This window comes from Podarcis tiliguerta (genome assembly GCF_965153285.1).
Source record: "Podarcis tiliguerta genome assembly, chromosome: 8".
Taxonomy (NCBI): domain Eukaryota; kingdom Metazoa; phylum Chordata; class Lepidosauria; order Squamata; family Lacertidae; genus Podarcis; species Podarcis tiliguerta.
This window is the reverse complement of record NC_139541.1, coordinates 41,830,896-41,858,290: the sequence shown is the minus strand read 5'-3', so window position 1 is coordinate 41,858,290 and position 27,395 is coordinate 41,830,896. Positions and strand designations below refer to the sequence as shown.

Here is a 27,395-nt window from a genome sequence, read left to right as displayed (position 1 = left end):
AAGGACTGGCATATTTATATAAACCAAGATCTGCCAAGATCAGAGAGCCCACTACATCCAATTTCATAGCTTGTTGAGGACAAGAGGCAATGGTCCCTTGTCTCCTGACCCTCAGGGAACTATTTCTAGTGTCTGGAATGAAACTAAACAGAATGCTTTGGAATGTCATTTGCTTAGGTAGGAGTGGCTCAGGTTTAAGACCATTAACTCAGATTTTCAAGAATTTACCAATAGGAGGGGAGGAAACCTGAGGATAGAACTATGTATCTGGACCTGGAGAAATTAAAATCTCAACCCAGGCTTGGATCTCATAGAACAACAACACCATTAGAGAGTAAAAACATACACATGTACTTCTATTTGGCAGGCACCCACATACACTTCCTTCCTTTGGAAAAGAGCTGCAATATAATAAAAGGGGACTGGATTGCCATTGGATTGATATTCAGAGTTGCATCCCTAGCCAGTTTGACTTGCAAATTTCCAATTCTTCTCCATCCATTGATTTTTAGCAGGTTGTTGTGCTGCTTTCTATAGACTAGAAAGATAAATCTTCGTTGACTTCTGATTTCTTCTAGGGAGAATTATTAAAATGTTCTTGCTAGGAGCAAGAAACTATCATGGCCTGAGATGAGGGCATCAATTCACCTTGTCCAGTGATTCTTAGGCCACAGCCCTGATGGCTTTTAGGTTGAGCAACAAAAATGTTTATTTTCCACTTGGCTCCTGCCTTTATTGAGATTGAAGGTTTTGATTCATTCTTCCTACTTTTTAAATGTCATGTTTAACATTCAGTTTTAATTCTGTTATTGTTTAAACCGGTATTTTCTTTTCTTGCACACTGCTAGGGTGCGTGTGTGTGCTAGGGCTGAAAACTGGTATAAAAGTTTTTTTTATAAATAAAGGAAACATGTATCACAACACATTTCTCTGGGGACCAAACTGGGCCTGGTTCTCCTCAGACCCTTGCAATGTGACCATTTTTTTTGCTCTCAGTTCTCATGGCGCATTGTGTTGATCTATGGCAAGGGTGGGGAAAACTTTTCAGCCTGAGGACTACGTTCCCTTCTAAGCAGCCTTACAGGAACCACATGCCAATGGTGGGCAGGGACAGAGGCAGAAGTGGTGGGCCAATGAATGTTAACTTTTACCTTTGTACAGTAAGCTAGTTTCCACACACAATGACGCACAGTTCTCTATCATCCGTCCAGGCAAGCAGGAGTCATCAGAATGCAAGGATGCATTCCAGCAGACCTTAGGTTTCCCACCCCTGATCTGTGCCTTTGATACACCTGGCCTCCAGCCCTGGCAGGCATCACCCTCCACATCACAAGGGAGGGACTACAGTGATACCTTGGGTTAAGAACTTAATTCGTTCTGGAGGTCCGTTCTTAACCTGAAACTGTTCTTAATCACTTTAGCTAATGGGGCTTCCTCCTGCCGCTGCACAATTTCTGTTCTCATCCTGAAGCAAAGTTCTTAACCCGAGGTACTATTTCTGGGTTAGCAGAGTCTGTAACCTGAAGCGTCTGTAACCCGAGGTACCACTGTACTTATACCCTACAGCAGAATTTTCAAAAGTGTGTCATGACACGTTAGTGTGTTGGCTGCAATGTGTAGGTGTGTTGTTGTGCGAACGCTCCCCGCACTCTTCCCAGGGCTGCAAAGAGGTTAGTTTAACCTCTGGTTTGCTAGTAAAACTGAATTACTGTGTTGCAAAATGATGCATGTCTAAAAAGTGTGTCACCGACATGAAAAGTTTGGAAAGCTCTGCCCTACAGAGTCTGCCAGGCAGTCTCTCAGTTCACACTGTCAAGCTCTTCTAGGCCCAAAGGATCTCAGAAGAACTCAGTGCCCTTCAGATACCAGCTGCTTGACCAAGCAATTGCCACCAACTTGCAGGCAGAGTCAAGGAGTCGTCAGGGCCTAAACACAAGCCTCTAGCTTTGGGATCTCCTTCTAAAGAGGCCAAGACTATCACCAGCATTGTACTTTTTTCAGTGCCAGATTAATATATATTTTTTAAACTGTTCAGTCTTTAAAAAAATTACAGTATGGTTTTAGGTGGCTGAATACTTCTTTGGTTACAACCTCTGTTGTTTTATTATACTGCTCTGATTTTTATTGTTTATTTTTAATATTGTAGTGATATTTGCAGTTTTTATGTAAATTTTTCTGGAATCCATGTCTGGGTGAAGCTGCAGTTTAGACATAGTGAATGAATGAATGAATGAATGTCCTTTACACAGAAAGGGATGAATCAACCATTGAGGCCTGTCTCAACACAAGAGGAGCACATGTCAAGCTCCAGCCCAAGAAACATCTCCTTTCCCTTACACGGTTTGACAGGAGACAACTTGGACCTGTCAACACAGGCAGTAGTATGAGATGGTATAGCTGACTGTACTAATTTAGAATGAAGATAGAGTATATTACACTCCCCAAATAAAAACCCACCCTTCAAAGAGAGGTGAGGAGGAACCTGCCACAGCAAGAAGAAAAGATTCTTGCCCTATCAGCAAGCTGTTATACAGGCAGTGACCATTTTGTGTGGGGGTTCCATTCCTAGCACCCATGCATGAATAAGCCTGCCCTGTTCCGGGTCTAAAAGGACTCATGTGTTGGTGGTCACTTGGAGGATGTTTTCCACATAAAAATGTGGTCCACTCCCTGAACTCTGAAATGGTACAGTTCATGCTCTCATCTCAGTGCTCAACTACACATGTGGCAGAATGAGGCAAAACAGGACTCAGAGCCAACCTACCACCCCACAGTGCAAACCAGGAAAAACTCAGGAAAGCCTTTTTTAAAAAGTATCACATTTCTATCCCAACCATCACACAAGGTTGAATATATGCTATGTGTCCCCATCTTCTCATTTTGTGCTCACAACAGACTGGTGAGGTAAGTACGCAGAGATTTTGACTCAGTCGGCCAGTGAGCTTCATGGATGATTTCAGCCCAGGTCTACCTGGTCCAACGGTGTACGCAATACAATCACAGTCCTTCAAACCCGAATCTCAGTCAGGTCCTTAACAACCTCTCTCTTGAGGACAAAATGCGAAAGCATCACAGCTGCTCATGATTTCCTCAGAGCACCCTTTCCAACATGGGTGGGAACATTAAGAGCTGAAGCTTACACTAAAAGTCTGAGACTTGACATGGCGGGAGGAGGAAGAGGCCAAACCTTCTCTGGGGGAAGGTAATGAGTGTGCTGTTTGCCCGAATTGGATACCTGTCAGAGAAAACATTCCCACCACCTCTAAAGACAGATCCTCTCATTCTGTGCAGAGAACTCAGACCCAAAGAAGTTGAAGTTCAGTTTGTGAGAAGGAAGCAGCCAGCCATCTCCAACTACGCTCCTCTCACTGCACTTAAACATTATTCCTCAAGCTGCAGTATCTTCAGCCCCTTCCAGGACTGCCTCCTGCGTAGGACTAGAACTTGCCAACATGCAGACAGCACTGAACAGATGGGCAAGGATAAAGTGCCATGCAATCACAACGCTCAAAGATCAGAGCTGGTGGTTCTTTTCGTAATTGGTTTATTTGGTGCTCTGGTCTCTCAATAACTGCTTGCTCTCTTCTAGCACTCTGGAAATCCAGGCATACATACCACCACACACATACACTTACTTTTGTACTAAGAGAAGCTGAATTTTATGCAAATGAATTGTGACTGACGTATTTTTTATAATATATTTTGCATTGTTTAATCTGGCTTTGCTGGCAGGGAGAAGAGCAGCTATGTAGGATACTGAAAAGTTCACACACTTGTGAACATATTGACAAATGTAAGAGCTAGGCTTTCTATTTAAAAGGAAAATCAGAGCTTCATAAAAATCTGGATTCTGAAGCCAACACTGATGCTGTGTTTTTTATATGCTCCCTCAGAATCACAACATATATATAAATCCAGTGCTTTTTTCAGCTGGAACTCAGTTTCGGCACCTCTCAGGTAGGCACCATTTCCCTTATAAGAGAACAAGGGAGGTGTTCATGGTGAGTTCTGGCACTTCTTTTTCGAGAAAGATAGCACTGTATTAAACCATGTGAGGGTTTGCACATGGTATTTCTATTCTCAGTTGAGAATATGACTGTGTGAAGATGGGAATTGATTTCACTACACAAAAACAAGGAGATCACCATATTATATTTGTAGGCTAGCTTCAACCAAGAAAAGAACCCAACAAAATAAAGCATACCACTACTAAAAGGGACTAAAATACATCTGATATTATTTCAGAGACTTAAAACATTGCATGGAATAATATCCAGCCCCCAAAACTACTGTTGTTGGGAATTATTCATTTGATCTTGCTAGTTATCCAGAGGTCACAAAATTCAGCTTCTCTCAGTTCTGAATTTAATGCTGGTTGATGTTAGTCTTGCAATATGATATACAGTTATCAACACCAGTGTGTAATGTGTCAATCGTATTATCTAATTAAGAGGGTAACTCTTTTATGTGACTTTTTTGTTTTTCTTTGCTCCTCTTTTGAGAACGCTTTCACCTTTTTTGCATCTTGATTGGCTAATTAGGGGAAGGGGAAAGAAGGTGGCTGAGCAGTGACAAAGAAGGGGAAACATATACGGAGTTCATTCATACACTAGCAGAACTGGCATCGTTATTTGGCACTTGGTGAGACTACAGCAGAAACAGAACAAGGAGCCTGCCCTGCGTGGGACAAATCACAAAACACTTTCCATTCCAGAGTTGGAACAAGGCACAGTTACGAACACCATTAACAACAGACAAATGTTATTGATTCAGCCCCCCCCCACACACACTTCCAGGAGAATGCTACTTTGGAGCTGGAAAGTCGTAGTAAACAGTCATGGAGGAATGAATACAAAACCCCCAGTTCTTTATGGCAGGAGAGGAGCCCTGTGGAACTCAGAAGCTTGTGAAAATACTAGCATAACTGACCCACCCAGAAGATGGATTTTAAGAACGATTTTGCATTACATCTATCTGCGTTCTTTATGAATGCTGATCAGTGGGAGGAAGAGGAAATAAGACAGCAATGGTACAAACTAACTGCAAGGTCACCGTACTCATGATCCATAGCTTTGTCACCCAGCTAACAGCTTATCTGCTAGTGATAACAGGCAGGGTTCTTCTCACTTACCCCAAAAGCTACACAGACCTGAACAATAGCCAATCCAAGAAAGTCAGCATCAGCAACCAGCCAATGGGAGCCAGAGCCTTTCCCCCACCAAAGATCTCCGTCACAACATCCAAATCCTCCATGGTTGATCCTCTGTCACAAACATTTCGGAGTAGCATCCCAGGAGTTAGGAGTGAGGCCGCTCACATTGGGCTCCCTCCCACCTGCACAGCTCAAGACCCAGGCAGTATGAGATTCAGGAGCTAGCCCTATGATTGCTACTCCAACGGTCCCGTTTCTAGGACAACAGTGGCCCAATTAAACTCATTACGAAGGAGCTGTAATCCAAGTAGGACCTTAGCGGATTACCCTCTCTGTTGGAGCCATTTAATCAGATCACCAAGGGAGCCCTGCCCTGCCACCCCCACTGAACTCAGAGGGTCTTTATGGACTGCAAGCAAGGATGATGAGGCAACAGGTGCTCCTGCCAGGTCAGCACGATTTAGCCAGTTGGCCCACTACAGAACTGGGAGGGTGCCCTCATCTGGTCAGTGCAAGGGTACTATTGCCAAGAGCAAAGCAGGTGACAAAACTGGGAGCTGACCTTCACATGCAGAGCCTTTGTGGAGAAGCATAGAAGCTGAGCCCTTTTAGGTGCCAGGCAGAGAAGAAATGCCAGTCCCAGGAACTTACCTGTTCTACAAGGTTAACATGAGGTGCTGGAAATACTGCCGAAACCCTTGGGGCCACAGGAGATGGAAGCTGAAAGACAGCCAGCTCACCCTGAAGGGGTTGAAGTCTAGGTGTGCACCCGCTTTACCCAACTCTTCGAAGCTTAGGAAAGTATTTGGAATCCGGAGCGGACACATCATACAGCAAGCAGGATGTTTCCCAGTGCTTTCCCCGAGGGGCTGGGCTCCACTCTTGCATTCCTAACATTTCAAAGATAATCAGCAACTGGTACTGCCGACAGCAGAGGCGGGGAGTCTAGGAGGTGCCTCTGGCAGGCAGGCTAAGAACAGGTGAGCAAATCCCCACAGGAATAGGGCTTGCAACAGAGACCTGCAGCAGGAAGGAATGAAGCTGGTACTTTGGGCCACTATGATCAGAGTTTCCTACTTCTGTGTTCAAAACAGGAAATGGACAGAAAAGCAAAAGAAAACACATACTTTTTATCATGCCCCAAAGGTCTGACCCAAACATAAAATGCATTTATAAGATCTTGGGAGTTTTGCTAGACGCAGACCTCATGCTTGTGTCCTTCCTATTTTACAAGAGATTAACATTTTCATCCTGCTCATCAGCATGCTTTTTACATCAGATGTAACCCAAGATTAGATGGCGGAAGAGTGGAACAACCCTTTAAGAGGCAGGCTGGTTGGCACTGCCATCGTCAACATCATTCTCTAAAGCTTGGACAAAGGAGGCCAGTGGAGGCAGCAGGGTCAGCCCTACCAGGAGGTCACCTGTGGCGGCAGATGCTGAGGGGTGGGGAGGTGTTGAAGGACCCTGCCTGCCCTGGGCCCCTAAACTAGCCTTCTACCCTCAGATGTGGTGGGATGAGGGCACTGCCCTGTTACCAGTGTTTAAGTAAGATTCAACTGGCTGTCTAGCTGACTTCTGTACATGGACCTGGGAAGGGGCACCATCTTGTCCTTAACCTCAGGCAACAAAATAGGTTGGGCTGGCCCTGAGCAGCAACAACAGCCTAATGGAGAGAAAGTCAGCTTGTGTGTTTAACACTGAGACAGTGAGAACAGGAAACCTGTTGGAATTCCATTGATATCTCCTCACTCATGGTGCTAGCATGCCGAACCATCCTGTTTTTTAGTTGCAACTGATGGAGAAACTAACAAGGACTCCCTGCCAGCAGGACAGAGGATTTGATTGCATCCAACTACCGGTAAGTTAAAATCAAAGCAGACCCATTGAAATTAATGGACCTAAGTTAGTCACATGCACTAATTCCAGTGCATCTACTCAAAATAGAATTAATATTGGATACAACCCTAATGTCTGCTCAGTCTAGAAAACATGTTCCTTAAGGGGTGCAAACAAAACCTTGGGTGTGACAAATAGCATCTTTCTTAATGAAGGCAGTAAAACAAACAAGGTATGTTTACCAACACTTGGCTTGCTTTGATTTGTCTGTATTGCATGAGCTGCCTGAACATTTTAGTGGAGGCAAAATAGAAATATTTTAAATAATAAGAAAAAAGAATTCCTGAGTATTAGATATGAATGCATAGACACACATACGCACTCTACCGAAAATGGTTTTTAACTAAAAAATAGAGGTGGACTTGTGATTTACAGGGTCACATGCCAAGGAAACAGATTTCTACCAGAGCAACCAAACTTGTAAAAAACAGTAGTCAAAGGGGGCAGGGGAAACAACAGAAATTGTGGCTTCCCTAAATTCCCTTACTAGTTTTAGCTGGCTACCGTTTAACAACTCCTGTAAGGAAACAAAAAGCAAAGCCCCTTCCCCAAAGCATTCCAGGGATAAAGGTGCTAACATGAGAGTATAGAAAAAGTGACCCTCCCCTTCAGACTGAAGTGGTACAGTCCATTTTCCCATTTCAGGACTGTACCATCCCATTCCACTATGTGCATAGATTTAACACAGGTCCACAAAGTGATTGTATTTTGTACAAGCCCTCAGATGGCCAACAGGAGTCACCCCAACAAACAGGCAGTGTGTTTGTATAATAAGAAAAGGAGGAACAGATTAGATGAGATTTATATTTATCCTGCTTTACAGTCCAAAGACACACAAAACAGCCTGTTCCAAATTCAGCTGCCGGCTCTCCAGGCTCTAGGATGGAGCAAGCTGCTCTAGCAGCTCACAAAACATGGCGACGTTTTTGCTAAGTCAAGAAATGAGTCACAAACTCTTGACTTAATCCAAGTGCATTGTGACTCACTCAGAATTTTAATTTTTTGTCTGTCTGAGCAAAGGTTTCTATGACGGAATGATTGACTCTAAGCAAATAGATGAGAAATGGCACTACAAAAGCACTGAGCCATATTTCCACCCACGCCCAGGGCTTCCCTTTCCAAGCTCTTGGAGCCTTACATGCATGCAGTAAAATAAGGCAGCACCCAGAAAAAGAGTTGAGCAGACACACTCCACCCTCCATTGGCCCCAAGAGGGAGAAATGGGAGGCTGAAAATAATTGAGGGTTTGGGTGAAGTAAACATGCACTCTCAGTGAATGGTCACATTTCCTTTAAAGCAGAACCAGGGACACAGGGGTCCTTCAAGTACAACTCCATGAATCCCTAACCACTGACCACGTTGCTGGGGCTGAAGGGAGTCGCAGTCCAGCACGACATTCCTCCTGTCTTCATTGTCATGAACTCCAGCTTCCCCCCCACAACTATTCATCTGCAGTCTCTGACTGAAACTGAAACAAAAGAAATCCACATTCTGGGAAGTGCACATGGAGATTTTGTGCACATCTGCACTGACTGTGGATGGCCATCACAAAAGTTTGGTTTCCTGTTTCTAGAAGCATTTTGGAGTGATGGCATCACTGATAAAAGCAAACCACAGAAATGGGGAAAGACTTTGGAAGGAAAAGGCAATTCTCTGTTTAGCAGAGGGTAGCTATAATTTTAAGGAACATGTGTGAGGTATCTTCATGTCAAGCAAAGTCAAGATGCTTACGGGTTAATGAAAGGGCATGCAAGAAAAGGGCGACTGGGAAAAGGAAGAGCGACAACAATTGGAGGAAGTGGTTGCTTACCCGTCAAGCATCTCAAAGGAGGGTGTGCAAAGCTAAGACGCTTGGGAAGGGCTCTTCCTGCCACACCAAACAAGAACTTGTGATAACTGAAGCTGTTCTCTGCAGAGTTCACTTCTCCAGACGCTGCAGAGTTCTTGAGTCTGTTCTATTTGGAGATGGAAGAAGTGACCTCTAATCCCTATTCAGCTATGAGTTCACTGATAGACACACTAAGGAAGCCATTAGCTCTGAGGTTTTCAACCTTTTTGAGTCCATGGCTCCCTTAAGCAACTACATTCTTTCTGTGGCACCCCTGTGGGGCTCAGGAGCCCAGTTATGTCACCCCTTGCCTCCAGAGCTGGCAGCCTCTCACTCTTTTTTGAACACCCTCCCTTATGGAGTGTTCCCTTAGCCTCCTCTCCTTGCAAGTTCTCCGGGCAGCTGCCACGCCTGGTCTCTGAGCTGACCCCCTGCTCCAAAGAGAGGTGCCTCCTCACACTGCCCCACAGGGGCCTGGGACTTGTCTGTCCATTCCCAACAGTAAGGGCTGGCATATTGACTAGCTGGGCTCCCTCACTCACTTGCTTGCTTACTCCAAGGCTGCCTCCAGCTCCTGGCAACCAGCACCCTCTGACCAGTCCCAGAAGCACCATTCTCCTGGGAAGCTTGTAGCCTGGGCTGCTGCAATAAACAGCTGTGCAAGCCTTTGGGAGGCAGAGATACAAGAGGGCACCAGAGGAGGGAGGGAAGGAAATAGGGACAGAGGCCAATGTTGCTTGTGGCACCCCTGACCACCCTGACTAGGGTGCCATGGCACAGTGGCTGAAAACTACTGCATTAGCTCTTTGCTTCAAGTTTTTTCCAACCATACGATGGGAATACTAATGAGCAGCCTCTTCGGGATTCCAATCATGACATACATACAGACTGTGAAAAACTAACACAAAGAAGTTAGTTAGAACCATCAACACCAACCCATCATTTCTCCAGTGGAGAAAATCCCAATATAATTGTGCAGTGTGTTCTGATCAATTTCTAGGTTAATGAACCAAACCTCTCTCTCCCACAGCTTTGGCCACTTTATTACCCTTCTTCTGAACATGTACATTTTTCTACGAGTTTAAAATCGCCACGGTACTTCACATACATTTTGTAAGCCATTCTTGCAAGTCTGTAAGGTCTGTAAGGTGAGCAAACTAATAGGCGTCATGAAGTTGGGGAACTGCAGCTTCCACGGGGAAAAGAGAGTGCAGGAGCTTGAGGCATCACCACACCATGATTTAGCTGTGGTTTCTGAACCAAGCCAGTAAGCTGCCTCAGGCCATATTGTGACTTCACAGCTAAAAGTCGGATTGGTGAAATCAGATACTTCCCAGATCACACAGGGTTAAGCTATACACTAGGTTCAATACGAAGCTTTTTTCTTACACAGAGGTAAGTGTGCAGGTGGGACATGGTTTGCAACAACAGCTCACGGAGGAGCGAAGTTTAATCCTTCGCTCCCCATCCCTTTGCAGCTGTTATAAATAGCTTTTAAAAATTGAGGACCCACTGGCACCAACTGGGTTTTAATCTGTCACTGGGTGTGTGTGTGAATTTCCTCCTGGTGCCCCTGCCATCTGAAATGAGGCAGGAAGAAAACAGGGAATGGGCTTTTTCAGTTAGAACACTCCATTTATGCTATGCTCTCCCTTGGGAGGCTTGCAAAACACCCATTTCAATCTCCTTTCAGCGCCATGTGAAGACCTTTAAAAACAACAATCCAAGCCTTTCAAACATGTTTCCCCTCCTGGAAATTTATGCTGCAACGACCGCTGTTTTTCTTTTTATGCAGTATTAATTTTTATAACTTGATTTCACTGTGCTTTGTTGTAATTTTATTGTTATTTGGTTGGGTGCCCTGAGAATATATTACTGAAATGTGGAATATAAATGCAGTAACTAAGTACAGCATGCCAACCTTCTATTCCTGTCTGTATCAATTAAAAGCTTCTAGTCCTTATTACCAAATGTTTCACCTTTACTAATCAAAGCACTTGGAAAACTTTGGTCTCTTTCATATACTCCTTCTGAGATTTTAGGAGCCATTGCCCACCACTTTCAAACCTGTATTTGTAGCTCACTGTTTAAAACAAAAGCTTGGATCCTATGAGACTGAACTTTGCAGTTGTCCTGCCTTGGATACAGGTTTCCCTCTCCTTGAAGTATGAATTGTATACGGCCTCTACTGCACAGGTCTTCACACCGTCCTTAAAAACTCACCTGTTTCCAGTTGCTCTTTCTTAAGAGTATCAGCGCTGCTCATTTTTGAGATTCCTGAGTGGCTCTAAACTGTTTTCATGAAAAGATATTGCAGAATGGTTCTTCTAGCCTATTGCCTTTTAGATTGCGGTCTTACAATTGTTTTAAAACTGCCTAATGTTCTCAGCGTATCTGACATTTTGTTTGCCTAAGCCAGCTCATGAAGGTTAATTCCCTACAAAGTGGCTGAGGAATAAATATATAAAAGCAAACACACACAGCGGCTATGCTATCTATCCCTTACGTTCTGCGCAACATCATGCATGCTGATTAGTACCATTTAAAAATAAAAAATAAAAATTAAAACTGCAACATGCAGTAAGAGTTGTAAATTCAGGATAGACAGAAGGTTGCACTTCCTCATGCGAGCTATAATAAATCTTGTGAAATCCAGTTGTGGTGATGGCTACTGGTTCAGAGGGTTTTAGAAGGGCATTAGACAAAACCATGGAGGAGGAGGTCTTCAATGCTAGTAGTTCGCTGTGGTTGCAACAGTGGGGGAGGGCCATTGATGGAGGACTTCCCAGAGGCATCTGGTTGGCCACCGTGGGAAAGAGGACGGTGGATTAGAGGGATCTAGATATAAACCAGAAGGCTCTTCTTATGTTCTTACGCCCACCTGACTTCACACAGGCCCTGGCGAGGCAGGAATGAACCACATCCCCACAGCAGGGGAGCTGGCTAGGGCTCCCTTGCAGGCAGGACTGGCAGCAGCCCTCCCTGCCAAAGAGTCAGTCAGCAGTTCAAAAGTGCCCCTGCCGAGGCCTCCCCAGCTGCACGGCATCCGCCTGTGTTTATTTCTGGGTTCTCATTATCAGTAAGTAGCAATTTAAAATGGAAAAAACTGTGGGAGTGTGGCGGGGCGGAAACCTTAAAGCGATCAACTCCTAAGACACAAGGAAGAGAGCAGCGCAGCAAGACAGACGTGCTGCCATGCGGGGGAAGGTTGCGAGGGAGGCTTCCCTATTGCCTATAGCGAGAAGCACAGCGCTTGCCACTGCCAAACATCTGGCGCAGGAAGCGCAAGAGATGAAACCGAAGCACTGTTTGAGCTCAGCTAGTGTGGGGGTTGTGGTCAGAAAGAAAACCAAAAGAAGGGCAGAGCAAGGGCCATGTGCACACTTACAAAAGGAAGAGGAAAAAATAGTCAAAACTCTGTGACAAGAAAAAATGATTTCTGGGACCGCTATAGATCAGCAAATGTTGACTATCCAGCATCATTTTCTCCACTAGGGATGAGGGGGGCCAGGTAGCATTTTTGTGCATTTTTACAAGAGTCTCTTAGCATGAATTTGATAGCTGGTACTTTAATTCGTGTATTTTATTGGCTGTATTATATGTTGTGTGTTTGTAATCCACCTTGGGCTTGGTAACAATGAAGGGTAGGATAAAAAATTCTTAAAATAAGTACCCCCCCCCCAAACCTGGAGCTGGCCCCACCTATGGATGCCACACTCTGACTGCCCCCAACTTCGGAAGAGAGGGCAATAGCAGGGGCTAGGGACTTCCTTTGCGATGGTATCTTGGCTGGAGAGTTCATCTCCCCAGAAGGATTAGTCAGGGACAAATGCTACTAACCTTTAGGCACCATGTTAATTTTCATTATTATTCTCTTCCCCACTCAGCATACAGTGGTGTAGTAAACCATGTTTGGAGGGCTGTGTTTTGAAGACAGTAAAGTGCTTGGACAATGAAATGTAAGGAGTGAGGAATGAAGAGAGCATAAAATGACCAGTTACTGGAGGTGGTATTCTGTCATTTGACAGTCTCTGCAAAGTAGATTGCTCAGTCAGCAGAGCATGAGGCTCTTAATCTCAGGGTCATGTGTCTGAGCCCCATATTTGGCAAAAGATTGCTGCATTGCAGGGGGTTGGACTAAATGACCCTTGTAGTCTCTTCTAACTCTACAATTCTATGAAAAAGGGAATGGGCCAGCAGGGATTAGCTGGGTGGGATTGGGTTTAGGACAAGGCTGGGGATCTGTGAGCCTTCGGATATTGTTGGATCTCAACTCCCATCAGCCCCGGCCAGCAGGGCCAGAGGTCAGGAATAATGGGAGTTGCTGCATTTCAGCAACATGAGGAGAGCAACAAGTTCTCCACCCCTAGTTTAGGAAGCTTCTAGTTACAGCTGCATGTGCAGTAAACCAAAGTCGCAGATCAATTGTTTTCCTTGTTCCTCAAATAAATGTTGTTACGCCTGAGTAATTGTCAGTGAAACCCACACTTAAAGAGTTTGAAAACCTACTGCCGATACCTACACCTACACAGTGCTGTTAGCACAGAACGTGTGGCACAGCTGTTTGAATGATTAATTGTGGTGTGTCAGTGTTATTGTTCAATTTTATTACTAATATTATTTTTAAATGTTTTGTTTAAGCTGTCCTGGAGACCTTCCAGTCAAAAGGCAAGATAAAAATGCTGTAAATAAATGAATGAATTTAAGGCACTGAAGCCCCTATTCTCTGTTACCACCAAATGAAAGCTGTGTTGTTTAAAACAAGACATTTATAGCATTAACATCATCTCCAGAAATAATGAAGGTCATTCAGTACGACTTGTGGTTGAATAAGGACTTGAACTTATTCTTCCTTAGTCTAAGTTAAACACCATTACTCCAGCTCTTTCCTCTCTGACCCTACCACCACTACCATCACCATGCCTGTATCCAGTCATACCTCTTCCAACCAATCACTGCCTATTTGTGAACACCTTTGGCAACCTCCCAACTATCCTGCCCAATGCTTAAACAAAACCAGGAATGAGGCCTGGCGAGTATCACCAGCACTCCCACAATACTTCAGATCAGGTCAACCTATATATTAGGGATAACTGAGCAAAGGAAGAGGAAGAGAATGTAGCTCACATGTGAGCACCAGGAACATCTTATCTGCTTACAAAACAAAAGAACAAACAAACAAAACAGGACCTTGAAAGCCAGGTTTCACTGCCACTGTCTCTGCTATGTGGCCCCAGGCCTACTGACTCACTCCCTAGCAAATACTGGGGTGCAGGATGTGCAGCTTACAAGACACTAGAATCTCCATCCCAAGATTCAGCCAAGAATGAGAAGCTTTGTGTCCTAAATCCCAAAAAGCAGAAGTGAGGCATCCCTGAAATTCCTCCAGAGCTCTAACTCTATTCCCCTCTATTTTACTGATTTATAACTGTTAAACAAAAACCTTTTTTTCTCAACCACAGTAACAAAATTCAAACAGTAACAAAATACTACAACCCTACAATTAAACAACAGGCCATTAAGCAAGAGACAAAGTTAGTAACTCATATGCCACAGAAAACAAGCTTTTGACCTGGCACTCACTTAGCCCGGTGCACTGAAGCATGGCAAGAGAAAAAGTCACCACTGGCTCACCTGGGTGGTCCCTGTCTCCTCTCCAAGCTTTTCCTTCCTTGTTATCCACTGGGATTTACGTAGTTTAGAATGAGCCATGCAGGCAAACATCCCACCTACTGCCTTGTCTCAGGTTCAAAGTTTGTCTAGTATTTACGTAGTGCTTTAAAAGTTTTCTAAGGTCTTCACATGCATTACTGGAGCAATCTTATCCGGCTGCCTAGTCAGTTTTATCATATTGCACATTTGAGGGTTGCTGAAAAGCTGTAATTTGCTTGAGGCCATGTCCAGACTTCATGGCAGAGGTGATATTTAAACTAGAGAAGTTCCTGGCTTACAGTTCAACATTTTCCAGCCTGGAACCCCCTTCCCAAGATTTTAATTTTAGGGATCCCACCACAACAGTTTGGAAGTCAGGAAGAAAAGAGGACATATTCTGAGACCATTACCTTTGTATTTCCCTTTCATCTTGAAGCTGGGGTTAGTGCATCACCCACACTGAAGACTGGAGCAAGGCCTTGAGTACCAGTGTTGCTTGCTCTCATCTTATCCCATGAAATGTGGCAGGGACAAGAGCTCCCAGCCAGCCAGCCAGCCAAACAGGGCAGTGTGTCTCCTCCCACACTTCCCTCCTTGCAGCCTGACATCATTGCAGTTCCTGCTGCTCCCAGGGTGAGTCAAAGCCACACAGCCATGGAGAGGCAAGAGAAGGAAGCCCTGCCTCTGGAGGAGGCGGGGAAGAAAGAAGACACATCAGGAAGACAGAGAAGACTGTCTAAGAACTTCCAAGAATGTCAACCACTGGGCTATTTTTCTCTTTAGCCAAAATATCACAGCCCTGGAACAAGAACAGAAGCCTTCATTCTTTAAGAACCCAAAGCTTCAACATAGGTCCACTTCAAATTTTTCTTAGCATATATAGTAGCAAATGCTGAAGTTCAAGAACTTATGACAAAACTCAGCCCCTCAAGCAGTAGAGCACCTGCTTTGCATGCAGAAGGTTCCAAATTCAGTCCAGGTAGGGCTGGCAAAAACTCCTCCCTGAAAATCTAAAGGACTGTCATCACCAATCCATGTATGCTGAGCAAGATGGACCAATGATATGACTCAAGTATAAGGCAGTTTTCGGTGTTCCTTTATATGACCCCAAGGTAAGTCCAGAAACGCATGCAGCTATGTGGATTTTTCTCTCTCTTTTACACACACACACAGGCACAGGCACACATCAGTAATACTACCCATTGCACACTACCCAGTTTATTAGGATCAGCTGACATATCCCACTTCATCTATATAAATTTGTAAAAGACAACAGTAACTCTTAATGCCGCCTATCACTTCACTCCCTTGCCAGAGCAGAGAGTTCTCCAATTAGCCTGGCATTCGAGAAGGTGTCATCCTAGAGGTGAGACTTTGTGTCCCCCCGCAACTAACCTGTTCTTTGCTCTGCCCATCCCACCCACCACTTTAGAGTGACCAGATGCAAGGGAATTTACAGATCTACAGCACTGTATTTAATAACTCACTGGATCGCCCATGGCAACCAGAGATTCCACACAGGGGAGTGAGTGGGCTGGCAAAGGGGGGGGGGTGGATCTCTCCATTCCTCCTCCCACCAGCCTCCACTTTGCTTCCTCTGAAGCCAGCATGGAAACCAAGTCTGTCTCTCCTCCACCAGCCTGTATAGCAGAAGGCACTTTCTTTAACAAGCCTGTTGAGAAGCTTCCTCTCCTCTGTGGTCATCATGGAAACAACAAGCTACTAATTTCCTTAGCAGGTTAGTAAAAAACACTGCATGCTAATAACTTTTGTGGGCTTATTTACAAGGCTGTTTAAATAGCTACATAAGAGGCGGAGTGTTTACAGAGACAGCTTGTCATGTAGGAGTGAGAAAACCACACCTAACCATTTTTCCTCTCTACACAGCTATTGAAGATAAAGGAACTCTGCCTCCTTAGCATCTGGTCACCCCCTTTACCTCTCTTTCCTTCTATAAGAAAAAGCCCCAGTCAGTCACCGCCAAACCACAGCCCACTCATGAAGCCCACCAACTGAAGACCAATCCCCCATATCTTTTTAATAAATGAATCCCTGAGCATGTCTAGATTGCCCTAAACACAGTGATTATGTTCTTCATAGCATACACCCCACAACTGATTGTGCAGCAAGTTGTCCATATAAAAAGGGACAGGTCCCAGACAAATATGAATCTCCACACCTTCCTCTTTGCAAATTAAACCACCAGTTCTGTTTCCTTATGGTCAAGCAAAGCTGCGAAGCCCCAGGCTTTGCTGGAAATGATACACCCAAGTGTAGTGATACACCCAAGACATGACTATGGGTCAGAACTGAAGGGACACAGTGCCTGTCTGCCTGAGCTTAGCTCCTTCCCTTAATCTCATACACACACCTTCATTTCCACATTCTTCCTTATGGCAGAGAATTAGGTCTGTGATACAAAGAGATGTAATTTTGAATAACAGTGCTCTTGGTTGGCCTTAACAATCTGGGCAGGTTATAGTGAAGCAAGGGGAGAGCTGGTCTCTTAGCACAGCTGTTATGGGAAGATGTCAGAAGACAGCAATGGGCTACCACTAAACCTTACCCAGAACGCAAAGGCAACACCCAAATCCTTTCAAGTAAAAGCTTTTGTCGTCCTGCAGAAGGAAAGTTCTCTCCCTGGCTGCCTTCCTGTACTATGGTATGAAATAGCTAATTAAATGGCTACCTTTACTAACAGGCCTTCTGCTTGTATGCAGCACACAGCAATCAACCTAGTGTCCCTCTGCCTCCAGGGGCTGGAAATATATTCTGGTGCTACAAAGTGCCACAAATATCCCTAGTGCAGCTTTTCCACACCTAGCAGCATGCAAAACCCATTTGAACTCCAGCTAAAGCACAGTCGCCTCTAGCATGCTAAGCCAGCAGGGTTTCTCCCTCCACATATCACCTTGGATATGCAAACGTCTACCCATGCCCCAAGTTTCCAGATGAGCTGGCACACCTCCACAAACCATGCACAAACCTTTAAGTCTTGAATCCTGCGGAGAGAAAGCCAAGGCCTGACCAGTTGCCTACACCTTTTCTGTGTGAGTTCAGATTTAATCAAGGAAATAATCTTGCAAGGTGGAAAGCCCCTCAGAGAGCTCACTGTTGTCCGGAAGTAGCATAGTTAAACTCAAAACAGGCTCCTTTTGAGTTCTTTGAAGGAGTCCCCTCTACTTTCTCTCTCTCTCTCTCTCTCTCTCTCTTATTCACTCATGGCGCCACCTGTAGGGTGGCGATTGCATAACGACAGCAGCTAGGTATAAGTAAAACTTACAAACAGCATGTTTTTGAGCTCACTAGAACTTTTATTCTTATATTTACAAGAAACCCACATTCCATCCTCCTATCCATCATTGGTCACATATAGTATAAAGAATTATTTAGGTTGGATGCAAGAATGAAAAAAAGAGGGCGGGGAAGGAAACATTGTTTTGAGGTGTGATGAAAAAGGCAAAACTGGCAGTTTGTAGTAATCTTGAGATGAAGTGGAGGAGGTAGGCAAATAAATAAGATGAAGATTTAATTAGGCTGGACCAGATACCCTCAGCCTGGCACCCTCCAGACAGTGCTGGACTCCCAATTCCCCTCAGAACCAGCCAGCACGGCTAATGGTCAAAACCTCTGGAGGGAATCAGGTTGGCAAAAGTATGGGCTACACCAGGGTCAGCAGCCTAAGGCCCATGGGCTGGAAGCAGCCTGCAGAGGTCATTTGACTGGCCCACAAGCCCCCCCCCCCCCGAACCGAGCTGCCAGCTTGTGTGCTGCGCTAAACTGGCACAGTGCGGCATGGAGACTCACTTCTGCAGCGCAGGAAATTGTGTCTGTGTAGACGCAGATGCCAAAAATCACATCTGTGCACACGCAGATGCCAAAAATCACAGGTGCGCATGCGCGATCTGGCCCATGGAGGACCGATCTGGCCCAGGCAAGATAAACTTTGCTGGCCCCTGGGCTACACCATAAAAGGTAAAGGACCCCTTACAGTTAAGTCCAGTCGCAGATGACTCTGGGGTTGCGGCGCTCATCTCGCTTTACAGGCCAAGGGAGCCGGCATTTGTCCGCAGACAGTTTTTCTAGGTCATTCAGTTCAGTTTTTCAGATCATTCAGTTCCGCGTCACTCAGTTCAGTGCGACAATTCTCATGTCGCACCAGAGTTTATTAGAACAAAGTAGCAACGACCGGTCTTCCTTTGAAAATAAAAGCCTGCAGATACTATCAGAGTTGAGCTCTTTAAGGGATGCACTTAAATATACTGGTACCTCAAGTTAAGTACTTAATTCATTCCGGAGGTCCGTTCTTAACCTGAAACTGTTCTTAACCTGAGGTACTATTTCTGGGTTAGCGGAGTCTGTAATCTGAAGTGTATGTAACCTGAAGCGTATGTAAGCCGAGGTACCACTGTACCACCTATCTAATCTCTCCTGATAACTAGCCCCCTTTTGTTGACTTTTTGGTGAACATATCTGGTTACAAAGGAGGAGTGCCAGAGAAGTACATGGAGATGGAAAGCAGGAGCCCCTTGCCACCTGCCAGATCTCCGGAAAGCATAGCCTGGGCCTTGCCTGCTCAATGCATCCAGGGCAAGATTCCCTTCATTCATCAGATTTCAGCAAAAAAGGAAAGGCATTCCCTCTCTTCCTTGAATCCAGCCCCAATGATAGAATATTCCACTGTGATTCAGCAAAGTCCATTCCACTTCCTGCTTTTGTGCGCCTTACCTTTAAATAGCCAGCCAAATAAGAAACTGGGATGGTGGGTTGTTGTTTTTTTAAGGCGCCTTTAGTTCTTGTACCCTCATTTACTCTCCAGCCTGTGTTAGCCCAGCTTTCTTCCTCCAGTTCCCAAGTAGAGTTCAATCCTTTCAGTGTGAATCAAGGAGACCCTGATTCTCCTCTACAAAGCCACCCAAACAGTGTGTATCACCAGACACCTCATTGGCCACAACAAATTCACTCCCAAAGCCCGTTGTGAAATACCAACACACACACACACACACACACACACACACACACAGATCCATTTGGCCTCCCATCACAACCACTGACCCTTTCCAACATCATGCCCTCAACACCCCAAATTTGACCTGTCTGATGCAGATGACTGGGTGACAACATACCTGTCAGACAGGTATTGCCAGCTTCATCGTAGCACGTGCAGCACTTCTGTATAGAGACAGGTGCTGAACACTTGGAATTCCTGTTCCCCAGCGGATGCTGAGATTAGCCAAGTTCAGGACAGAAATTCCTGAGTGATTACGTATGACCCAATCTGTATTTTGGCATTTGGTAGGATGTGGAACAAGCCTCAGTGTGCCAGACCTTGGTAGCTCCCAGACTAGAAACAAAATGTTTGTTAGTATTTCTGTTATAGAAAGTGAGGGAACAGCTGCTATCTGCTTCCATTGTCTTCAGGAATGGCAGGAGCTAGCGAACTACCCTTTTGCAAGCTGATAGTTTTTCAGTTCCTAAACGGAAAAGAACCTTACATACATTACACGAGAAGAGCACTTCTCAGCTATAACATGCAACAATTTCTTGGATCAAATCAAACACACCCTCTGAAGCATACTCTTTCTGTGATCATACTAACCGATGGGAGGACAGCCACAGATAGGTCTATTAACCCTGACAGCTAAATTGAACCTTTATGTTCAGAGGCAGAATACAAATGAACACCAGTTTCTGGACAGCAAATGGCAGTGGAGAGCTGCTGCCTTCATGCCCTACTTGTGGGCTTTCCAGAAGCATCAGATTGGTGGCTGTGTACGACACGATGGTGGTGGCCTGTCTAATCCAGCAGGACTCTTCTAATGCAATCAGCTAGAATACTAAGAAGCCACTTGCTGGTTGCATCCTGCCTCCCTGACCTTTCCCAAGCCCAAGCATCATCCAGAAGAATGTGGCATTTCACATATTGTTGGATTCCAACTCTTAACAACTCCAGCCAGCACAGCCAATGACAAGTGATAGTGGAAGCATGGTGCAACAACATCTGGAGGATCAATGTTTTGGTATAAAAATGTTGATTCTGCCCCCTTACTATCAGTAGTTTACTTATCGCGGATTTATTATTTATTTATTATTTCCAACAAACCTCTTTGGATTGGGGGAGACTAAATTTTCTCTTTAAGCTAAAATAAAATTAAGGAGCTTTGTTGGGTTCCCTAAAACTCCAGTTCTCCCAAAATGGTTCAGCATTTGGGACTCAGTGGTACAGCGCATGCTTTGCATCCATAAAGTTCCAGATTTGATCCCTAGAATCCCCAGTTGGGGACCGGCAAGATTCCTGCCTGCCTGGCAGCAGATCTCCAGAACTTAATATAGAAAATACTATGCCATATAGACCAAAAGTGTGAGTCTGTAGAAGGAATCTTCCTACGCTTCAGGAATGTATTTGAACTGAAGGTTGGCAGTAGAGGGCAGTGTAGAGCAAGCCAAGCTGCTACAATCCTTGCAAGAACAAGAACCTGTTACTTCGCTCTCCCCACAATGCCTAGGGGCTCCCACAAACCACTGTTTCTAAGAACATGAACTAAGGTGCCCTCTACCTAGATGAATGAAGAGGCCAAAATGGCTTTTCATAATTAGGTGAGCAGGCTGGTAGTCAATAGCTGAGTGGTAACATGGGCTATGGTCTGCCATTATTCTGTGTCTTGCTTACTTGTTTATGGCAAAAATATTGAACTTGAATTTGGAGATTACATTTTAGCTATCAGAACCAATGCACAGAATTCTCTTTTGCAGGTAAGTTGCAGATCAGCTTCGGTAGCGACGCATTTCCACAGATGGGCCCTCGCACACATATCTAGTTGCACAAAACCCATCTCACTCAGCCCACAGAGGCCATCCAAAAGGTAGCTAAGGCAGTGCTTTTTTCTATTAAAAAGTTTAGGGGTAGTCTCATTCTCCTACTCTACTCATATTGAAATACTGCCCCCCAATGAGGCCAAACTTAGATTCACAATATGTTTAGGGGTATGCGTACGCCTGCATACCCCCAGAAAAAATCACTGGGTTTAGGTATCCAGAGGATGGCATATATGAGGGTACAATGAGGGCCATGGATGGACTACTGCTTTTTCTGAATAATATTCAAACTGCAGGCTTTGTCAGGTAATCAACACGCTGGCAAAGCAGTATCCACCCCCCCCCAACCTTGAAAAACAGTTATTTAAATCAAAAGGCTTGTTTCCAGTACCTGAAAGACCACAAAAAACCATTGTTATACAAGGTTCTGCTTCAGGTTCCTACAGAGCCAAGGCCGAAGCATGGTCGTGCAGATATTAAATCCCCAGGGAATTCAATGGGACTTGCTTCCAATTAAGGATGCTTTGGTTTGCAGGATAAGATTCTGATCTAAGTACCACTGATAGGCTTAAAGAAGCTGAAAATGAAAGGAGCAATAAAACAAAGATAGAAGAGAAGGCAAACTGGCTTCTTTTTCGAAAGCCTCTTTTTTATACTAGCTGGAGAAAAACAGGAGGGGGGAAGGGAGGGACTATCGCAACCAGAACTAATGATGTAAATGTACATTCACATTTACATAATTTATTTTAAGTGCCAGATTTGGGCCTGCCTGCTTCACCTTGGACTAGCAGCTAATTAACCATTTATTCATAAAGCACTTTAAGGTTTTCAGATCTTTTTTTTTTTCTGGCCATCTTTTTTCCCCATCCACAGAAGGCAGCTTTAGATTGAAACAGGCTATGCCATCTCTCTCGGGAGAACACGGTGACAGGCATGCGAGGAAGACAGCATGCACTGAGCTGCGACTAAGGTTAATGGGCTCATGCAGACGTCCCTCCACCCCCATCACTCTTTCAGCTGGAGGAGAAGACCCTTTAAAAGAACTCCAGTGGTTCCCCCGCCCCCAGTTGAAAGGCTGCTCCCTGAAGCATCATTTGATGCTAAAAGCTTTCATTTCATTCGGGATCTCCAATGTGAGTGCAAGAAAGAATTTATTCATGGGTAAAAAAAGAGCCTGGCACACTCTACCTCCTTCCCCATCTGCTTCTGCCCCGCCACCCCACAATCTGGGCTGCCTCATATTTAGAGCATTTAATGCCTTCTTACTGAGGAACACAGAGTGTATATGGGAGACAAAGCAACAGTTGAAAGGAACACACAGAGGGGCAAAGCAGAGAGAGGAAAGAAAGAGTGCAATCCTATCTGTTTGAAAAGATTGGGAGATAATGAAAGAAGAAAATAAATGACTGCTTTATTTCTTACATAGATACCTAGGAAGCCACCTTATACTGAATCAGATCATTGGTGCATCTATCTCAGCACTGTCTAAACTGACAGGCAGCAGCTCTCCAGGGTTTCAGGCAGAGGTCTCTCCCAGCCCTACCTGGGAATTGAACATGGGACCCTCTGCATGGAAAGCAGATGCTCTGCCACTGAGCTACGACACTTAACACTCAAACCCACCTGTCCTGCTATGTCTATACTGGGTCCTTCTCTCTTGGCCTAAAACAGCAGCTTCCAGGCTTTGTTATAGAGAAGCATGCAGGTCCTTGGAAGTTGCTTAGGGTTTCTCAATACAAACATAAATGCACATGAGATATTCCCCCCCCCCCGCCCATCCCAGTCATATGTAATCATGTGTCTAGGAGTTATCCTCCACTTAAACAGCTGTTACTCTAGGAGAATTGCTCATGAAGCCACTGAAATGTCTTCAACACACAGTCTATCGCAGCCGTCACCAACCTGGCGCCCTCCAGTCATTTTGGACTAAAACTCCCATAAGCCCCAGTCAGCACAGGGAGATCTGGAGTCCAAAACATCTGGAGGGCACCAGGTTGGTGAAGGCTTGTTAATCAGAAGTTGAAACTTATATATTTAGTTCTACAGAAAATGTTTCAGGCTGCTTTTCAGCTATGCAGACCCTCAAAATGGCTGAAAATAAAACAATAACAACCCTTCATACTGTCCATACTATTAGCAGCTTTATACCATATTAAACATAAACAGTCCTAGTTCTTAAAAGGCTTGGTGGAAAAATATATATTCACAGAACAGCAAGAGGGTCTTGCAAGGGAATTCTACAACCAAGCCCCCCACCCCACAAAAAAACTAAATTTTTGGTTGTGGTTAATCTTATTGTGGGTATGGTGACGGCACCTATAGCAACATCCCTCCTTGTGAACCTTTGTTCACTGTTGTAGAGTGGGGAGCGGGGAGCCACTCTGGGAATGTGTTTTGAGAGCAAGATATATCTCTGGAGAAAGCTGTTCCTGAAAGCCTGTGGCCCTCCAGATGTTACCAGGATCCAACTTCCACCACCCCCAGCCATATAGCCCATGAAGAGGGAGTCATAGTTGAGTAGAGTCAGGGGTTCCTCAACCCTACCTTATGCCAGACCAATTACAGCAGCAATGGGGGACCAGCAGCTTTAATTTGGCTAGAAGCAAAATGATAAACCCATAAGTTGAGAAGAGAATAGGTGAAATGAACTGGAAGCGAATAGCCCTTGACACAAGCAGGGTCCACTGACAGGTAATCTGCTGTATGGGAGGGCTGGGTGGGCTTCAGGCTTTCAATTTGCTTTTTTTAAACACACACCCACACACCCTGGGAAGAGCCACCAATTGGAGACAGTTGCAAAATATACACATTTCAAGTTAAGGATGCCAATAATTTGTTCACAGCATGAGAACTGAGCTCACAGTGCTTTCACACTAAACATTCACCCCTGGTTAAAGTTTTTTCTTTTCATCAGCCTTCCTGATGAAAAGTTGGTGATGCAGCCTCTCTGCTGTTGCTCTGGTTAGACTACTGGGAGACAGAAAACATTGCCAATCTACTATGAATGTCTCTCAGATCTACCAGCTCTACCCTGCAACATAGGGCAAGGACACTTCAGGCTACAGATATCACCCCCCTCTCAAGGTTAAAGAGGTCCTTTGCCCTCTCAAATACCTAGGGATTGCAGGAACTCTTATCAATACCACAAGTCTCAGGGGAAAGGCTCTTCCTTCTTCCCGATGCACACCAGCTCATTTGTTCTCATTAAATTTTAACAAGAACAGAGCTCTAGAGACAGAGGCAGTGTATGTGGTGCTCTCCATATGCTTGTAGTTCTTCAACTACATCTGGGCAGCCACAGGTCCACCAACCCTGTAGTATAGGTTTGCTACCAGAAGACTATTCAGTGCATCTTCCTGTTTTTTATCTGCAAGGGTCCCCTGGTAATATATTCAGATTAAAAGCCCCACACCATTCTCTGTTCAAAGTTGGAAGACTAGACACAATACTGTGATACAAAATTCACCCATGCCCTGCATCTAATTTGCGGCACACACACAATGCTGTTATCCCCACCTGCACACCACTTCCACTTCTAAGGCTTGGTGTCCCTATTCATTTCCCCCAGAATGCTACCATGTCTTTCTTTTAGAAGCAATCAGTATTCTCACAGCCCTGCTGCTTCCTTTCCAATCCAAAACAGGCAAAAAGGAAGACAGGTAAGAAGAAAGGAGGTTTCCAATAAACTTGGAATTTCTCTCTCTGGTTTTGCTGCCACAGGCCATTTTCGAGCCAAGTGCAATTCACAGAATTTGTACGCAATGTGTATCCACAACAGAGAGAATTGTGGGAAAGGGAATTACCTTCTAGGGTTCACCCCCATCCCTAGCCAGTAGACCATCTTGGTATCAATGCAGTGAGGAATGGTTGAAAGAACTGGATATGATCAGCCTAAGTTATAATAAGTTAAGGAAAGACATGACTGGGATCTTCAAAGATCTGAAGAACTGTAACACAGAAAATGAAGCACTCATTCTCTCTTGCTCCAGAAGGCCAGGCCTTGAAACAAAGGCTGGGAACAGAGGGAAGGAGATTTCAGCTAAGCCTTGGGAGAGGCATACCAATGATATGAGCTTTCTGATAGTGGAACATGGTGATCTTTCCTTTTCTGGAGGCCTTTTAAGCAGCAACTGGACAGCCATCTGTCAGGGACTTTGCAGTAGTTTCACCTTGAGTTGCAGATTCTAAACTGAGGAGGGAGGTGGACTAGATGCTCTCCAAGACAGCTTCAAACTCTTATGACTCTTATCTCAATTTCCTTGTGCAGATCTCATCCAATGAGCAGGTCTATAGACTGCTCTGCACATGGATGCACTCAAAACATCCTATGCTCTTTATTTCATGCATTCACAGGCTCTCTAGGACAAAGCTGGGTAAGCCCATGAGTAAAATGTGGCTTACCAGGGCTCCCAATTTGGCTTGTGAGGCCATTTCCCCTAAGACATGCTCACCACCCCACACTTGACATCAGACATGCTCACCACCCCACACTTGACATCAGAAATGAAGCAGCATTCATGTGGCAACAACTAAATGTTTGGGAGCTTAATGCAAGCTCCCAATTCTTCATTTCAGCTAGAGCAAGGTGAGCTCCCACTGCCAATCAGCTGATGGGAGATGAAAGCAATTTCCATTTTGCAAACAGCCCTGCACTACTCCTTGGTTTTTGGAAGTTCAAAAAACAGTGCAGGGCTGTTTGCAAAAGGGCTTTCATACAGTCAACACAATGAACCTTGAAGCCCCAACAACTGCGCTTCAAAGCACAGTGTCACCAAACATCATAGAGATACCAAGGTGATTGATTGATTGATTGATTGATTGACAGAGAGACAGTTCCACTCACCTGTCAAATCTGGCCTGTTAAGGTTTGGAGAAGATCAGGATCTAGGCCAGAAAAGATTCCCCACGCCTGCTCTGAGCTCCACCAGTGACACCGTACACTACAAAATGGCATCTATCCTGATGTGTTCCCTGCACCATGGTGTCTCTGCTACTTTCACCAGCAACTGAAACCAACTTTTGTAGCTCTAAAGTCCTGCAAGGCCCTCAGGCTGTACTATAGCAGGTGGGCATTAAGCATGGAAGCTCAATGGCCTCTGCATGCTGCCAAACACTGATTAACATTGGCCTTGCCAAGAGCAAGATGCTTGCCAAAGGAGCTGGGGACAATGGGACTGTGCGAGCCAGACTGCCGCTGCTGCAATGGAAAGAACATGAAGCAGAAACAAGTTAAATTTATTGCTGCCCATGGCTGTGATGGAAGGTTCTTCAGACCACTACCAAGAAAACAGGCATCAGATTATGTTGCAATAAAATATATGGGCAAGTGATGCCCATGATGCAAATAAGAACGCCTTACTCATTTACTGTTGGTAGGAAACGAGCAAATAAAGGAAATGCGTATTCTTTCTGCAGCAAAACCATTCCAGCATCTGTCTGGCACTCAGGGAAATAATAAAGGTAGACAGAAGGAAAAATTCAAAATCCAGAATTTAAAGTCTTATAAATTATCTGAATAGCCTCCATCCTTAAATTATGGTACTCATCAAGAAACTGATCCTTAAAACTGCAACTCATTGCTGCATCTCAACACCAGCACAAGCTGGTAGCAGCTGAGAATGTGAACCAAGATGCCCCTACGTTGTAGCTCATCTTAACCATGAAATCACCAACTGATCACAAGAGAAGGCATATTTTTTCATTCTCAAACATCCAACCCCCCGCCCCCCCAATACTGATTTATCAACAATGACCTACCTTACCGGATTGGATGGCCTTGGACTGCTGGTTGCCATCTGTCAACCCTACCTATTTCACCTGGTTGTTGTAATGATAAAAAGTACACCCCCCCCCTTGAGCTCCACTGTGGAAGGGTGAGATAAAAAAGTAACTAATAAATATACACATACAAATTACATCATTCTCTAGAGATGTGGCTGTTTACCTTGAATGAACCAACAGACACACACTATTCCCTTTCCTTGTTAAATAGTCCCCCCGCTCTTGTAGTCTTAAAGCAGAGATGAGGAACCTGTGGCCCTCCAGATA

General features: G+C 44.8%; 1 protein-coding gene across 16 annotated transcripts in view; it reads right to left on the bottom strand.

The window, feature by feature from the left end:
* The window catches only part of RIPOR1 (RHO family interacting cell polarization regulator 1), a 96,378-nt gene that overhangs the window by 28,452 nt on the left and 40,531 nt on the right, over window positions 1-27,395 (bottom strand). For 2 of the 16 annotated variants that reach the window (XM_083452431.1, XM_083452441.1), the window contains exon 1: window positions 17,518-17,688. The exons of 9 other annotated variants lie outside the window; for them this stretch is intronic. Coding sequence is in view for 2 of the 7 variants with exons in the window: in XM_083452436.1 (XP_083308562.1) it covers window positions 14,942-14,960 (19 nt within the window). In the remaining 5 variants the exon portion in view is untranslated. Of the gene's footprint in view, window positions 1-5,131; window positions 5,591-5,803; window positions 6,054-14,941; window positions 15,175-17,517; window positions 17,689-27,395 lie in introns of those variants that run through there. 5 more of the 16 variants (XM_083452436.1, XM_083452427.1, XM_083452429.1 and 2 more) reach the window with 5 other exon arrangements.